Raw genomic sequence first — 16,847 nt, 5'->3', positions numbered from 1 at the left:
ATCACTTTGGCAATCAGGTGAAATCAAGGGAAAGATAATCATTTTAAAGCATCTTATTCTCTGGTTTATACACAGATGTGTCTTCTACCTCAGTAGAAGAGGAGACCTCCTCTGGTAATTTTTCCTGCCTGGCATATTTCCTAAGTTAAACACCATCAGAGCTTTCCCTCTTTTTGTTTGGCAAGTGTTCTTAGATACCCTTCTTTTGCTCTTTATCTGTAGATATTTCTGCAATCTCAGCAGAAGTGACTTCTCCAACTGGTAAGTCCCGTAGTGTTGTTTAACAAATGAATTAAATGAGTCTGGTAATGTTCTCTGCCTATGCATTTCTTAAGTTACACCACTTTTCCCTGTTCTGATTGTTAGATGGTCCTAGGTATGTCTTTTCTCTTTGTTCACAGGTAGGTCAACTTCAGCAGACGCGACCTCTGCAGCTGGTAGGGTCCCTCACTGTGCTATGTAACTAATGAGATGGCACTCTTCCTGGCCATATTTTGCTTAAAAATGAGCCTGCTTAAAGATCACGTTGACTACAAAGTAAAGATCAATAAAAAGACATCCCCAGTGTCATTCTACCTGTTTGAATCCTCCTGTTCTTTGGGTTTACAGATTCATCTTCAGCCTCAGCAGAACAGGAGACCTCCTCTGGTAACCTTGTCTGCCCGACACATTCCTTAAGTTAAACACAAACAAAGGGTTCCCCCCCTCCACTTTTTATACTTGACAAGTGGTCCTAGATATATTTCTTTCTCTCTCTCTAGATACTTCTTCATCCTCAGTAGAAGCGACTTCTCCAACGGGTACGTCCCTCATTGTGCTGTTACAACTCGCGAGAAAGGTTTCTGGTTTGTCGTGTGATATTTAGCCTACCTAATGATCACCATGACCACAAGTAAAGATCAGAAAAAAAGATTCCTCCAGTACTCTGCACATTTTAAAGCATTCTGTTTTCTGGCTTCACATGCAGACTCGTCGTCATCCTCAGCAGAAGAGGAGACCTCCTCAGGTAATGCTTTCTGCCTGCCTCATTTCTTCAGTTGAGCACAATCAGGGCTTTTGTCTCCCGCTTGGCAAGTGGTCCTAGATGTGCCTCTCTGTCTCTCTGTAGATGTCTCTTCAGCCTCAGCAGAAGAGAACTCTTCGACTGGTAAGTCCCTCACTGTGTTGTTTAAACTGGTGAGATGGTTTCTTATTTGTCACGTTGTGTTTAGAAAATCAATCTACTGACTGTATACATTGAAACAAAATAAATATCAAGGGAAAGATAGTCACTTTAAAGCAGTCTGTTCTCTGGGTTTCCACATAGACTCATCTTCATTCTCAGCAGAAGAGGAGGCCTCCTCTGGTAATTCTTAATGCCTGCTACATTTCCTTTTCTTTTTTTTTTTTAGTAGAAACTGTATGTAGACACATTATATGTTGGTACCATCATTTCCTTCCTCCCCACCCCCATTCCACTGAGGGCCCTCCTGGCAGGGGCGGGGGTTGCTGGTATTCACTATGGGGTTGTGGGTTATCAGCTGGTAGAGAAGCTGTCAGTTAATGGTGGGTGGGGCAATGCTTTCGGATATTTATTCCCTCCTACCCTGTGGCTCTTACAATGTTTCCACTCCCTCTTCTGCAAAATCCTCTGAGCCTTCATGGGTATGTTTTAAGTATACTTTAGTGTTGAGCTCTCAATTGCTTGTGATTTTCTGCTTTGGTGCGTTTCAAGTATCTTCAGTGCCTGTCACCATCACCCTGACACTGGTTGTCAGGCTCACGGTGGAAGCAGCGCTCTTGCTCCTCTCACCAGTTCCTCTGTGGTTTCACCTGGGCCCTGGCTGCTGTGTGAGGGTGGCTCTTCTCCTGACAGGGAGTCAGCTATCTATTCTAGTCTTCTTGATAGAGTTTGGCTGTCCTTGGTTTTCACTGCCTTCTGTAAAACAAAAAGCAGGTTCTCCAACAGAGAGTGAGATCAGCATAGGTTAAAGGGGATAGGCACAATTTAGAGAAATTTTGATGTGTGTAGACTCTCTTTTGGTCAAAGACTAGTGGGAGCTTCTCACTGGAGTCCATGATCCTGGTCTCTGTAGGATTCTGACTTGGTTCCCAGTTCCAACTGTGGGTTCCTTTCTGCTGAGCAGATCTCTTAGCCAATCAGAGAGCCATTGGTTACCCACCTAGGCTGTGTGCTGCTACTGCGCCGGTGTGTACGTCTTCTCAGGCTGCTGGTTCTGCATAGCAGTGTGTCCTGGTTGCTCGTGATGTTGTTGGCCATTCCCCCCAGCAGCTCGTGTAGCACTTCACAGCCCCATATGGGCTAATTGTCTGGGAACTGGCTTCCTTCAGTTGAGCACAGGCAACACTTTCTCTTTTGATGTTATATATGGTCCTAGGTATTTCTCTTTCTCTCTCTCTAGATATTTCTTCATCCTCAGAGGAAACAACACCTCCAACTGGTATGTTCTTCATTGTACTGTTTAAACCAGTAAGAAAGGTTTCTTATTTGCCATGTTATATTTAGCCTACTTACTGATCAATCACAATGACCACAAAAAAAAAAAGATCAGTAAAAAGATTCCCCCAGTACTCTGCTCATTTTAAAACATCCTGTCTTCTGGGTTCACACGCAGACTCACCATCATCCTCAGCAGAAGAGGAGACCTCCCCTGGTAATGCTGTGTGCCTGCCTCACTTCTTAAGTTGAGCACAATCAGAGACTTTTTTTTCTCTATTTGACAAGTGATTCTGGTTATGTTGTTTTGTCTCTTTGTAGGCATTTCTTTTTCAACTTCAGTAGAAGTGACCACTTCAACTGGTAAAGTATCTCACTGTTTTGTTTAACACATTGGATTATTTCTCATGTTGTATTTAGAAAGTGAATCTACTTAATGTGCACAATGACAATAAGGTAAAGATCAAGCCAAAGAGAGTCATTTTAAAACGTCCTATTTTCTGGGTTCACACGCAGACTCGTCGTCATCCGTGGCAGAAGAGGAGACCTCTTTGGGTAATGCTTTCTGCCTGCCTCACTTCTTAGGTTGAGCACAATCAGAGCTTTTCCTTTCCACTGGGCAAGTGGTCATAGACATGTCCCTTTCTCTCTGTGTAGATACATCTTCAGTCTCAGCAGAAGAGACCTCTTCATCTGGTAAGTCCCTCTCTGTGTTGTTTAAACTGGTGAGATGGCTTTCTTATTTATCGTTTTGTGTTCAGGAAATGAGCCTACTTAATGATCACATTGACATCAAATCAAAGATCATTGAAAACACTTCCAGTATTGCTCTACTCATTTGAAAGCACCCTTCTTCTCTGGGTTTATACACAGACTCATCTTCCATATCAACAGAAGAGGATAGCTCCTCTGGTAATCTTTTCTGCCTGACACATTTCTTAAGTTACGCCACTTTTCTCTTTCTGTTTGTTATATGTGTTCCTATTTCATCCCTTCTCTGTCTTTATAGATACGTCTTCACCCTCAGCAGAAGCGACCTCTCCAACTGGTAAGGTCCCTCATTGTGTTAACTAATGTGTGGGCTCTCTTATTCACCATTTAGAAAATGAGTTCTACTTAATGACCATATTGGCAACAAGGTAAAAATCAAGGGAAAGACAGTCATATAAAGCAGGCTGTTGTCTGGGTTTACACACAGACTCACCTTCAACCTCAGCGGGACAGAAGATCCGCTCTGGTAATGTGTCTATTTGTCAGATTTATGTTTTTATAATTAATTATTTTGATATATGTTTTACTTAGCATACAAAGTTAATTTTTTCATTATAGAATTTTCTTTTATTTCTTTCTTTTATTTCTTTCTTTTATTTTTTTCTTCTTGCTTTGGCACTGAAGACCAGGGTCTTGTACTTGCTAGGCAAGTTCTCTTCCACTGAGCTAAATCCCCAACCCCCATGATAGAAGTTTCATCAGTGCTTTGTTTCTCTTAATCTTCCTCTGCCCCATTCTCTTGCCCATGCCAGTGCTGGTTCCCTTCCACGCCAGCTGACTGCTCTCTACATTCCAGTCACATGTCATAGGCTACCACCTGCTAAAACCTCATTTTCTCCTCAAATGGATCCCTTTCCGGTGAGATGATCTATGTCCACACTCACTCACAACACACACACACACACACACACACACACACAGAGAGAGACTAAAAACTAGAATCAGTACATGAAAGAAACCATGTGGCAGGTGTCTTCATAGATGTGGGTTACCTCACTTAATGTAATAACTTCCAGGCCTACCCACTTTCCTGTACATTTCATGATTTCACTTTTTCTTTATGGCTGGGTAAAATTCCATTGTATATATGCATCGGATCTTCATTGTCCGTTAATGGGTTGATGGATATCTAAGTTGATTCCATTTCCTTGCTACTGTGGATAGAGCAGCAATAAACATGTGTGAAAAAGCATCTCTGTGGTAGCATTTATATTTCTTTGGGCATAGTCCATAAGGGGTATGGCTGAGTCATATGGTAGTTCTGGTTTTAGTTTTTTTAATTATTATTTACTTATTTGAGAGAGAGGCAGATAGAATGAGTGCCCTAGGGTCTCTAACCACTGCAAACAAATGCCGAATTCCTGTGCCACCTTGCACATCTGGCTTTACATAGGTACTGAGGAATTTAACCCAGGTTCTTAGGCTGTGCAGGCAAGTGCCTTTACTGAGCCATCTTTACAGCACTATTTTTAGTTTTAAAAGAAAACTCCACACAAATTTCCACATTGGCTGCATCAGTTTACATTCACGCCAGCAATGAATAAGGGCTCTTCTTCCCCCACATTTTCATCTGCATTTGTTATTGATTTTCTTGGTGATAACCATACTAATTGAGATTAGATAGAATGTTGATCAATTTTTAAATGTTTATTGGCAAAAAAATTTAAAAATTAAAGAAAGCCGGGCGTGGTGGCACACGCCTTTAATCCTAGCACTCGGGAGGCAGAGGTAGGAGGATCGCTGAGTCCAAGGCCACCCTGATACTCCATAGTGAATTCCAGGTCAGTCTGGGCTACAGTGAAACCCGACCTCGAAAAACCAAAAAAAAAAAAAATTATATTTTAAATTTATTGGCCATTTGAAAACTGTTCTGTTCATTATTCCATTCATTGATTGGTAGTTTTGGTTTGATGGTGTTTCGTTATTGTGGTGCATTATGTATTTTAGGTATTAACCTGTCTGAAGTATAGCTGCGAAGATTTCCTCCTTTCTATAGGCTGTCTTTTCACTTCACTGTGCAGAAGGGTTTTTTTTTAATTTTATATAATCCCATTTGTTAATTCTTGTGCTAATGGGGTCCTAGTCAGACATATATCTTGAAGTGTTTTCTTCTAACAGTTTCAGCATACTTACACATATACAATATCATCCCCGTAAGTCCTCCCCTCTCCTCCCTCCCTTATAGCCCCTTTCCAGCACACTGGCCTCTGCTACCGAGTTTTATCCCAACACACATACAAGTCCAAACATTTGTAGCTAGGATCCACGTATGAGAGAGAACACGCAGTGCTTAGCTTTCTGGGCCTGGCTTACCCCCCTAAGTATCATCTTTTCCCGGTCCATCCATTTCCCTGAAAATTTCACAATTTCATTTTTCTTTACCATTGAATAGAGCTCCACTGTATAAATGTACCATATCTTCATTATCCACTGATCAGTTGGGAGACATCTAAGCTGGTTCCACTTCCTAGCTGTTGTGAATAGGGTGGCAATAAACATGGGCGCACAAGTATCTTTAATGCAGTGGAGTATATGTTCTTAAAGTATGTCCTTACGATTTTCTGAATTTCGTTGGTACCTGTTGTAATTGTGCCTTTTGCATCTCTAATTTGACTAATGTGTGTCTCTATTCTCTTTCTTTTGGTCAGATTTGTTAAGGGTTTACCAATACTGTTTATTATTTCAAAGTACCAATTCTTTGTTTCATGGATTCTTTGTATTTTTTTTTTTTTTGGTTCCTATTTCATTAATTTCTGTCCTAATCTTTATTATTCCTTCCCATCTACTGATTTTTGGGTTGCCTTGTTCTTCTTTTCCCAAGGCCTTAAGGTGAAGCATTAAGTTGTTTATTTGTGACCTTTCTTATTTCTTAATATAGTCACTTAAAGCTATAAATTTCCTGCTTTGGGCTGCCTTGATTGTGTCCCAAAGGTTTTGGTATGTTGTGTTCTCTTTATCAGTTGACCCTATGACTTTTTTGATTTCCTTCTTGATTTCTTTATTGATATATTCATCATTTAGTAGTGTATTGTTTAGTTTCCATGATTTTGTGTATGCTCCATGGCTTTTGTTGCTGTTGTTTTGTAGTTTAATCCCATTGTGATTAGATAGAGTGCAAGAAATTATTTCAATCTGCCTGTTCCTGTCTTCTCTTTCAGGAGTTTATTTCCTTCTTTGATTCTTTGATTTCTTTTAATATAGATATAATCACTATTTTGAAATACTTTTCAGGCATTTCATCTAAAACATTCTTCTTGGAGGTTATGTCTGAATGGATTTATAGTTTTTGGAGGGATTATATTGTTTTGCTTTTTTTTGTAGTTCTTGTACTATGATGTAGAGATTTTTTTATCTCAAATTAATTTGATGCTTGGGTTTTCCAAATACCTGCAGTGTTCTTAGCCAGTAAATCTGACTTTACGTATCTTCAGGGTAGGACTTCAAGGTGCCAGATGTACCATTTATATTCCAAGAGAGACAGCAGAAGTGGCCCTAATTGGATAGAATACTATTCGAGTATTCTAGTAGACTGGGTGGAGCAATTTACTGGCAAATTCTAAAATTCAACTGAGCAATATACACATTCAATCAAACCAGCACAGAGTATACAAGAGTGGGGATTAAAACAAATAGATAATCTATCAAAGCCAAAGTCCCTAAGGGTGTGTGTTGCCCCACACCCCTAATCCTGTCAACTGGGAGGCTGAGATTTCTGGTCTGAAATGGGTTCCAGGTCAGCCTGGGTCCAAGTCATATTCTGCCCCCAATAATGACAGAAGAAAAAGACAAAAGCCTTATAAATCAGGAAGCATCAAAGACAATAATAGATGACACCAAAATACAGCTCACTGGAGAATGGTAAAACCAACCAAGACTATGTAACACCTATCCTGCCCTGACATGGAAAGAGAGATTAGCACTTTCATCAGGCCCATGTACCTGGCTTTGTGTAAGTAGGCCTTGTTACCTTTTGGGATGGCTTCCAATCTCACCAGTGCTGAGTGTCCACCTCGATCTCTCTGTTGCACTGTGAATCTAGTGTTCTGATCGGCTAGGGTGGATGCCATGTGCCGGGGGGGGGGGGCAGTGTGAATGAGTTCTCAGTAGGCTCACGGCACTGGCGGCTGGGGGATGGGGGGCTGTGCAGGGTGCCCCAAGTCGTACTGGGGCTGCTCAGCTGCTCCCATTTGTGATCTCCTTCAGCGGCTGCTCAGCTGCTCCCTGCTGTCCCCGCTTCAGGTTTCTTGACTTTGCGAGGCTGATGTGAGTGGAAAATCCCTCCACCTGACCTCTGCTCCTGCAGCTCGGGGCCTCCCAGGCGGCACGTGCATGGACTGGGATTGCCAGCCCCTCGAGAATTCTGGCCGGCTTCCTCCTTTCTACAAGATCTGGGTCTCTCCTCTGCTGTGGTTAATAATAACTTACACACCTGCACTTTGCGGTAGAAGAGTGTGCTTTGTTGTTTCCTGCTTGCTTCCCTCCCTAATCTGCTTTGGTGTCTTACTCAGAAGTCTCCATTTCAGGTTTTAATTAAAGTATTTGACACATTTTGAATTTACTTTTGTGCAAGGTAGTAGGTATCATAATTCCATTCTGCAGGTAGTTAACCAGTTTTTCAGGAAGACATTCTGCAGTTCAGGCCCTGAAGGCTCTGAAGGAAGGTCTGCCTGAAGTTCACAGCACATAGAGCCCTCTGGTGACTCTTTTTTATGCCCCACACACCCCCAGCAAGGGCAGAGGAAGGGGAGTCATTTCCTCCGGCGACTGACTCAGACTCGGGGCTCTTGGCCGTCCTTCTTCTACTCGCTGTTGTGATTACCTCATTCCAGTTCACTCTCCATCAACAGCTTGCCCCTCCCCCTTTGCCTTTTGCTTTCTCTCCCAGCAAACAGCTCGCTAGTAGAGACAGTTAACACTGACTGGCAGTGGCAGTGTAGCAGTGCCCCAGCTGGACACCAGCACCGGACAGACCTGGCCTTTTGCCTGCCTCGGTCCACACGCAATGCTCTCCTAATCCAGCCGCCTGGTACAGGTCACGAGAGCAGCTCATTGTGGTGACACCTAATGCTGGATGATGGGGGTCAGAAGCAACACAAGCTGGTAGCCCAAGTTCATCTCTTAAGCACATTCGCTCACTCAGACACGGCTTCTCACTGCCCTCCTACCCAGAGATCCACGTCTCTTTTTTTTATGTTTATTTATTTATTTGAAAATGACAGACAGAGAAAGAGGCAGAGAGAGAGAGAGAGAGAGAGGGAGAGGATGGGCGCACGAGGGCCTCCAGCCACTGCAAACGAACTCCAGATGCATGTGCCCCCTTGTGCATCTCGCTAACGTGGGTCCTGGGGAAACGAGCCTCGAACCGGGGTCCTTAGGCTTCACAGGCAAGCGTTTAACCGCTAAGCCATCTCTCCAGCCCAGATCCACATCTCTTAAGCACCATCGGTGTTAGATATGCCTCTTGTTCTCTCTGTCTACAGATATTTCTTCAGCCTCAGAAGAAGTGACCTCATTAACTGGTAAGTGGCCCATTGGGCTACTTAAACTAGTGAGATGGACCTGCCCAATAAGAGGGGGATATAATTCAATCAAAATAGTTGGAAGGAAGAGATTCAGTAAGGAAGGATGGGGAGGAAGGACAAAAGAGGATGATGGGAGGGGATTGTGAACATGGTATGTTGTGTTATGTATGGAGGTCATCAGTAAAATCTTTTACGAAGTTTAAATGCATGTTGGAGAGATGGTTCGGTAGTTAAGACACTTTACTTCAAAGCCTAATGACTTGGGTTCAATGTTCCAATGCCCATGTAAAACTGTATGCACAAAATGATACATGCATCTGGAGTTCATTTTCAGTGACTAGAGACCCTGGCATGCCCTTGCAAATAAATAAATATTTTTTTAAAAAAATTGTAAACTCATAAGATGGGTCTCTTCTCTATGACATTGTGTTAAGATAATGAGTTTACTTAACTCTCACATTGACAAGGTAAAAAGAAAATCAATGGAAAACTCTCCCAGGTTTGTTCCACTTTTATTTTTTAAGCATCCTATCCTCTGGGTTCATACACAGATGCAGCATCAGCCTCAGCAGAAGAGGAGAACTCCTCTAGTAATGTTTTCTGCCTTCCACGGGACAATTGGGTTGTGACTGTGTTAATTCTATTTGCTCTCCTGTTTTCCAACATTGATGTTGGTCAAACCAAAATATTCTTGGCATTTTCATGCAAAGCCCCTTCTTCACCAGGTTATGTTCTCTGCCCCTTGTGGTTCCTTGGTAACCACTTTCTGAGCAACCCCAGCTCAGCAAAAATTAACAGGCCCAGAAAAAAAAAAAAAAAAAAAAAAAAAAAAAAAACTCTTCCTGTTTCCCCAGGAGAAGTCAGGGAAGAAGAGAGATCAGGAGAGGCCAGTCAATTCTCGAAGGCTATCAGAGCACTCTCCCACCATTGGCTGTGATATTGTGAAGCTGGATACTGGGGACAGGATGAGCAGGATAAAAGAGCCTCAAATGCAGAGTCCAAAGGACCAAGTAGAGATTATCTTTTTCCTTTCCAGAGAAGAAACAGATTTGTCTGAGATCACAGAGCTAGGGCAAGAAAAAGCAGCTCTCCCATGATAAGGGCAGAGAAGAAAAGGCGGAGGGGGTGAGGTTAAGAAGGGAAAGAAGTAAGAGGCAGGGAAAAAGGGAGAACATGTTAAAAACAAATAAAAAGAAGGTGCTGAACTTGGGTCTTGCCAAAAGATTATCTCACAATAATTCTCATGGCCCTCGACATCACATGAAGCAAGTTTATGTATATAATTTTTGTACACCTGGTTGACAACTAGAGTTTATGCAGATTGGTGGCACACATACGTTTTTTGTGTCTGTTTTTTTTTTTTGTGAGGTAGGGTCTCACTCTCTCCCAGGATGAGCTGGAATTCACTACATAGTCTCAGGGTGGTCTTGAACTCACAGCGATCCTCCTACCTCTGCTTCCTGAGTGTTGGGATTAAAGGCATGCGCCACCATGCCTGGCTCACACATGTTTTAATTCCTTAATGAAAGTATGACATCCCAGATCATTTCCTATGTCTGCACGAAGTACTTCTTGGAGCATAAGGATGGGGTAGTGGCCATGAGCCCTTACCTTCCTCCTTCCTCATCCCCGATTCTTCACAGTGGGGTCAGTGTGAGCACAATGTTCCCACCTTATGCTTCTGAAAGAACAGCGTACGCTCAGAGAGCTTGTGGTTTTGAACTGTGAGTGTCCTTCCTGGACATGTTACCCAGTCCCCTTGAGTCTCCATTTCCTCATCCCTAGAAGTGTGGTAGTACTTTCCTGTATTGGTCTTTATTAGGGTTTGAGATGCAAATGATCTGACACATAGATGTTCATGAAAATCATTCTTGATCCACCTTGCTGAACCCTAACTTGTCACACACCATGTCATGGCCATACAAAACAAATACGTATCACTGTGAACACACACAGCTTGTTTTCATAAACCTGCAGTCTACAGTGTAAAACTTCAATGCAGCCAAACTTTAACACTTTCTGTTTACTGCTTTCTTTCTTTTCAACAGCCACAGAGCCAGTGTTCACAAAAATTACACCATCACCTGGTAATGATCCTTTGCCTATTGCTAAGATGAACCTAAGTTTTATAATTTATGGCTCCAAATGTCAGAAAAATCCATTGCTAATTTCCAACTTGACTTTCCTCTATATTCATTAATATGGAATTATACCTCTCACATATTTTTCTTACCCAAAAATATATCTGAGGAATCCAATATGACTTTCCTCACTTCATTTTTAGCTCTTACAAAAAAACTTTCCATTTTTGTGGGAAGAAGAGAGGGTAATGGGAAATAATATAATTAAAATATGTTATATTCATGTATGAAACTGTCAAAAGTTAATGTTAATCTGGATTTAATATTTAAGTTTTCCATAAAACATAATGTTTTTATTCTTCCTCTAAAATATTTAGTATACTTATAACACTTCTTTTATGACCATTTAATAAATTTTTACTTCTAGAGAATAAACAGGTTATAATGCTACTTGATGCATTTGATGCCAAGAAAATAAAACCTAGGGTACAGTATTTCTGCATTCAAACCAAAGTATTGCAGTCAAACCAAAGTATTAGTGTCTGATATTAGAGAATTTGGTTCTTCATATTAAATAAAAATATGTGACTTTGAAGTTATGCATTTTGTAAACCTCCATAACTTTTTTTACAGGTACAATTTCAGTGGGTGATGAAATGGTTCCTTTACCTGGTAATGTGTGTTTCTTTCTAATCATCAAAATGATGCTTCTATTAGACCAATAGTATATTTCTTTGTCACTTAAACTTTTTATGCCTTACTGAAAAAATTATGAGCAGGTGTATTATGTATAGACATATACATATAATAGACATACCCACAGTGTGGGTCAAGTTCCCTCAAAACTCACCTCCCAGGACTTCACTCAGAATATCTTAATCTGCATTCGTGTGTCGAGCTTTTTCTCTCCCTGCTACTGAAGATAGAAACCAGGACCTCAATCAGACAGGCCAGCACTCTACCTCGCCCTTACCCTGTTTTCTTAGTTCAAACTACTGTACTGCTTCCATTATGAAGGCCCAGTTGAGCCAAGAGAGGGCAGCTAGTCCAGAGCAGCATACCGCAGTCACAACTGCTGCCAGTGGGATCACTAACGTTCAAAGAGCCTCTTCCACGTGCCAGTGAAGAATTTTGTATGCACAGATCTCTCTGTGGACATACGGTCTCAGGTATCTTGAGTGAACACATGAGTAGAATAGCTAAGGTATATAGATTTCATTGTCAAAATGTTCCCTCTTAGCCATTAAAAGTAATAGTAATTTTGTAAGACATGTTTTGACGTATTAAGGCAGTGTTCCTATTTAAAATAACTGTTTTCCAGAGATATTTTTAGGTGTATGGGGTGCTAATTGTTTGATTTTTTTATTTTTTTATTTTTTATGCCTATGTTTGCTTTCTTTTTTTTTTTTTTTTTTTTTTCGGTTTTTTCAAGGTAGGGTCTCATTCTAACCCAGGCTGACCTGGAATTCACTATGGAGTCTCAGGGTGGCCTCGAACTCATGGCGATCCTCCTACCTCTGCCTCCCAAGTGCTGGGATTAAAGGCGTGCGCCACCATGCCCGGCTTTTTGTTTTGTTTTAAGATTCAGTTCTTAGATGTTTGGGAAATTAGACTTGCCCATACTGGCAAGAGAGTAGGAAGGAAAGAGGAGAGGAGGAGGAAGAGAAGGAGGGGGAGGGGAGAAGGAAGAGGAGGAGGAGAAGTGTAAAGCCAGCAACTGGTTTCTTGCCGTGTCACTTTTTCCATTACAAGTATCACAGTGTCCCGCTGAGATGGGTGCCCATGTACTTAGACCCCTGACCATGAACTGCTGACTTCTCTCACCTGCAGACCTGCCCCTGCGCCTGGCGGGAGGGCAGGACCGCTGCGAGGGTCGCTTGGAGGTGCGGCACCAGGGCGTGTGGGGCACGGTTTGCGATGACCGCTGGAACATTAAGAACGCCCGGGTGGTGTGCCGCCTCCTGGGCTGTGGCCGTGCGCTGGGCGCCCCAGGCCGTGGTCACTTTGGACCAGGCTCGGGCCCCATCCTGATGGACGAAGTGCGCTGCTCAGGGAATGAGGATGCACTGGACCACTGTGCCCACGCGGGCTGGGCACATCACAACTGCCACCACAACAAGGATGCTGGTGTGGTCTGCGCAGGTATGGGCACCCAGTGCTAGTCCAGGCAAGAGTAGGAAGGTTCCCTGAAGCTCCGTCCCAGCATCGCCCACCAAAGAAGCTTTTGCCTGAGGTCAAAACACACCACATGGACTTGGCCGATGCCCCAGGTCCCAAGAGAAATAGGGCTAATATGTTGCAAACACCTAGTGGTAAATTTTAGTCATCTGACCTGGGAGTTTATTAACTCATCTGCTCTAATTCCAAGTCAGGGAATACTTGAAATCTAGCTAAAAGGTTCTGAGATCAAAGAAAGGGGTGACTGTCATAAAATGGTTGGGGGCATGAAATTTGCCACTATATGTATCTACCTGCAACTTGTTCTGTTCCTTTGTCAAGCTTTGAGCAGTTCATCAAAGGCCACATTCTTTTTTTTTTTTTTAATTTATTTTCAAAGTTATATTGTTGGGATGAAGAAGTGACTTAGCAGTTAAGACACTTGCCTGTAAAGCCCATGAGCACATGTTCAAATCTCCAGGTCCCACATAGCCACATATAAAGTGACACAAGCATGCAATGTTGCACATGTGCACAAGGGGGCGCATGCATCTGGAGTTCATTCACAGCAGCTGAAAGGCCCTGGCACACCCATTCTCTCCCTCTCTCTCTCTCTCTTTCTCTCTCTCTTCCTGTGTGTGTGTGTGTGAGTGTGTGTGTGTGTGTGTGTGTGTGTGTGTGTGTGTGTGAAAATAAAATAATAAAAAGTTATACTCTTATATCCCCTCTCCCCCACCCCCATTCCACTGAGGGCCCGCCTCAGTGGGGTTATTGTTATTCATTGAGAGGTCCTGAAGGCCTCAGTCTCCTGCAGGGGTGACAGTGCTCCAGAGTATCCCTACCCACCCAGTGGTTCTTGCCATCTTTCTGCCCCTTCTTCCGCAATGTTCCCTGAGACTTGGTGGGGGTGTTAGGAGTCTGACTTGGTGCTGAGTTCTCTGTCGCCTCTGGATTTCTGCTTTGATGAGTTTTGAGCGGCTGTAGGGTCTATTGCCATCTCCCTGGAGCTGGTTGTCAGGCAAGTAGTGAGAGAAGTACTTGTGCTGCTGCTTCCTCTGCAACGTCACCTGGGCCTTGGCAGATGTGGTAGAGGTGACACATCTCATGGTGAACAGCCAGCTATCTTTTCTTGTCGCATTAATGGATCCTGTTATCTCCCCAGTGTTCACTGCCATCTGTAAAACAAAACAGATTCCTTAACCAAGAGTGAGAGCAGCTTTGATTAAAGGGAATAAGCACAGTTCTTTGGCTTTTTGAGGTGGGTACACACTCTTCTTAGCCAAAGAGCAGTGGAGGTTCTCTCTGGAGCCTATTGGCTTCCTACCTATGGGATTCTGACGTGGTTTCCAGTATTAGGTATGAGTTCTCTCCCACTGAGCAGGCGTCATGTCCAATCTGAGAACAGCTGGCTACCTGCATGGGCTGTGTGCCACTATTGCAAGGTGCCACTATTGCCTGGCTGGTTGATTTTGTAGCTTGCAGGATCTCCTATTTATTCACATTGCCGACAACCATTACCCCAGCAGCTCCCATAGCTCTCTCTAGCACTACGAGGGGTCGCCAGGAGGGAAATGGTTTCCCTCCCAGTTCCAGCATGATCTCTCGATGTCCTGTGACAGCACCTGTGGTATCTTCAGCAACAGGGTCTTATCTGTTAGCTCTGGCCAGTAATCAAGTGCTTTGGTAATGGCCAGCATTGTTTTGGGGACCTCATGGATCTTCCTGGCCAACAGCTCACTGTTGTGGGAACCCAATTCTACCTCTGAAATTTACCAGCCAGAACCCATGGTTTTAGGGTTAAGCTTTCTTCAGCTTCTGCAGGGCATTTCTGTCCTGCAAGGGCACTATGCCCAGGACGCTATATCATGTGACCTCCACTAAGGCTGAAAATCAAAAAGACATCCCAGCAGTGTCCCGTCTTCTCACAGGTTATTTATATCCCTTATACCTTTCCTGGAATGTATTTATTATCTATGTCATTCTTGGAAGTCTGACTTCCTCCTTGCATTGTCCTGAATTTGCCCTAAACTCATTCATGCACATCTCAGGGAGTTAGGGAGTTCTAGAATCCGAAGGAGTCTGAGTTTATGTTGTTTGTTCCATTGTTAGATTTTGGTTTTTTTTTTTTTTACAGATAATCAAATTGCTGCCATTGCTTTGGCCCTTGTATAGGTTTTGCCTTGTTTTTCATAGACACGGGGCCCGGACTTAAACCCTGTCAGAGCCCCCTGAAACTAAGCACTAACCCCAAGAGTCTGTACTGGACTCCTGGGTTCTAACCTGCCAGAACTTCATTTCGATGGTGCCTGTCACATTCCAGTGATTCCTGGTGCTGACAGGGAACTCCATCTCAGTGGCAATTCCCAGTAGTACAGGTTCCGTTCCCGGACTATCCACTGAGGGGTTTTGTTTCATCCTGTATCACGTCTAAGGGGCCAGAGGTCTGGGTTCTGGGCTGTCTGAAAGAGGTGAGTGAGTCCAACTGGCCATACTTCCTGGGCTGAGCCTATCATGAGTCACTGAGCTGCCTTGAGTCTGAGCCAGAGAAGCCCTTCAAAGCAGCCAGATCCAGGTTTTCCAGTTGAGGTCCTGTGTGTCATGAGCAGGGAAAGGGACGCCAGCCAAGAGCTCATACATGTGGTAGTGTTTTCTGTTTTCATGCTTTGCTCCTACAAATCTTGGTATTGATGGCACTTATATTCTCAGCACTACTCCACACGTATCAGAATCCAACCCCGTCAGGAAGCCCTGGATCCCCTTTGCACGCTCTGGAATATTCTCACAGCTTCAGTGGCTTGTCTACTGTTAGCTCTTTTGTCCTCTCCCAGTGTTTTTACACCACTGACATTTGTCTATCATCTCTCCCCTCAACAGGTCCAGTGCAGGACACCCTTGTGCCCAGTGATAATGGTAAAGTTGTGTGTTTTCTGTCCCTGGGTCTGAGGCTGCTTAAAGGGGGAGCTAAGACAGGCTGAACGGGGAAGAAAAACCAGGCTGTGAGAGTCATCCCCTAAGATTGCTTGTGTTTTTATTCATTTTATGGGATGCAGGAGGTTGAAGAAAAGCCCCTTTGCACCCAGGCTCTCTCCCTATTGGCTTTTGGCTTACCTCTGAATGGAGGCCCAGACAAACACAAGTTCAGGTTCATGTGTTCTCAGAGAAACGAGCTGTCCTTTAAACCTTGGGACAAGACTCCGGCTTATGGCCTGTGGGTGATGTGCGATGAATAGGATTCCCTGTGGATGTGGTTGATTCAGACCTCCTTAGAGAGCATTAACAGTGGAAACCAAGGGTGTAGAGTGGAGAGCTGAGCCAGCCCTGGCCCAGAAAGTGAGTGTACATCCAGCCCCGACCTTCACATCTGGTGGGCCATCTTCTCTCTCCCTCCCTCCCACCCCTCCTTCTGCCGCAGCTCAGCTCTCCTGCTTGCCTCACCTCTTCCAAGCTGTCATTGACCGAGGCTATCTCCGAAGACTGGGCTATTCCTCCTGGGACATCCATTTAAATGACAAGATGTGTCGCCCCCAAGTCACCGGGCGCTACCTGATCTTCAACATCCCCTATGGCCACTGTGGCACTGTCAAACAGGTAAAAAACCAACAAGGAGGCAGGATCCATCTATGAATGGAGTCCAAAGGGAGGGGCTTGGAAAATTCAACCACCTGTTAAAATCCCATCTAGGGACCGAGGACAAACACAACCACTGAATTTGGTGAGACCTAGAGTAGCTCACTAGCACACTTATTCTGCTGTGCCCGCTGGATGATGTTGGTTCTGCACATACGAACTCGGGTACTTACGCTGGCACAGCAAGGGCCTGGGCCACTGAGCCATCTCCCCAGCCCCACAGCATGCTTCTTGACTGAGCATTAGTGTCAT

The 16,847-nt window shown here is 43.7% G+C and overlaps 1 protein-coding gene across 1 annotated transcript in view; it reads left to right on the top strand.

Annotated features, from left to right (window-relative positions):
* Nucleotides 1-16,847, top strand: part of LOC105944059 (deleted in malignant brain tumors 1 protein-like) — an 85,574-nt gene that overhangs the window by 60,508 nt on the left and 8,219 nt on the right. The window contains exons 29-40 of the mRNA XM_045141712.1: nt 223-261; nt 968-1,006; nt 1,109-1,147; nt 2,616-2,654; nt 3,095-3,133; nt 3,311-3,349; nt 3,447-3,485; nt 8,689-8,727; nt 10,779-10,817; nt 12,642-12,953; nt 15,843-15,878; nt 16,381-16,556. Of these exons, the coding sequence (XP_044997647.1) occupies nt 223-261; nt 968-1,006; nt 1,109-1,147; nt 2,616-2,654; nt 3,095-3,133; nt 3,311-3,349; nt 3,447-3,485; nt 8,689-8,727; nt 10,779-10,817; nt 12,642-12,953; nt 15,843-15,878; nt 16,381-16,556 (875 nt within the window). The remainder of the gene's footprint in view (nt 1-222; nt 262-967; nt 1,007-1,108; nt 1,148-2,615; nt 2,655-3,094; nt 3,134-3,310; nt 3,350-3,446; nt 3,486-8,688; nt 8,728-10,778; nt 10,818-12,641; nt 12,954-15,842; nt 15,879-16,380; nt 16,557-16,847) is intronic.

This window comes from Jaculus jaculus, chromosome 1 (assembly GCF_020740685.1).
Source record: "Jaculus jaculus isolate mJacJac1 chromosome 1, mJacJac1.mat.Y.cur, whole genome shotgun sequence".
Taxonomy (NCBI): Eukaryota; Metazoa; Chordata; class Mammalia; order Rodentia; family Dipodidae; genus Jaculus; species Jaculus jaculus.
The sequence above is the reverse complement of the archived record's forward strand: the minus strand, read 5'-3'. Positions and strand labels throughout refer to the sequence as shown.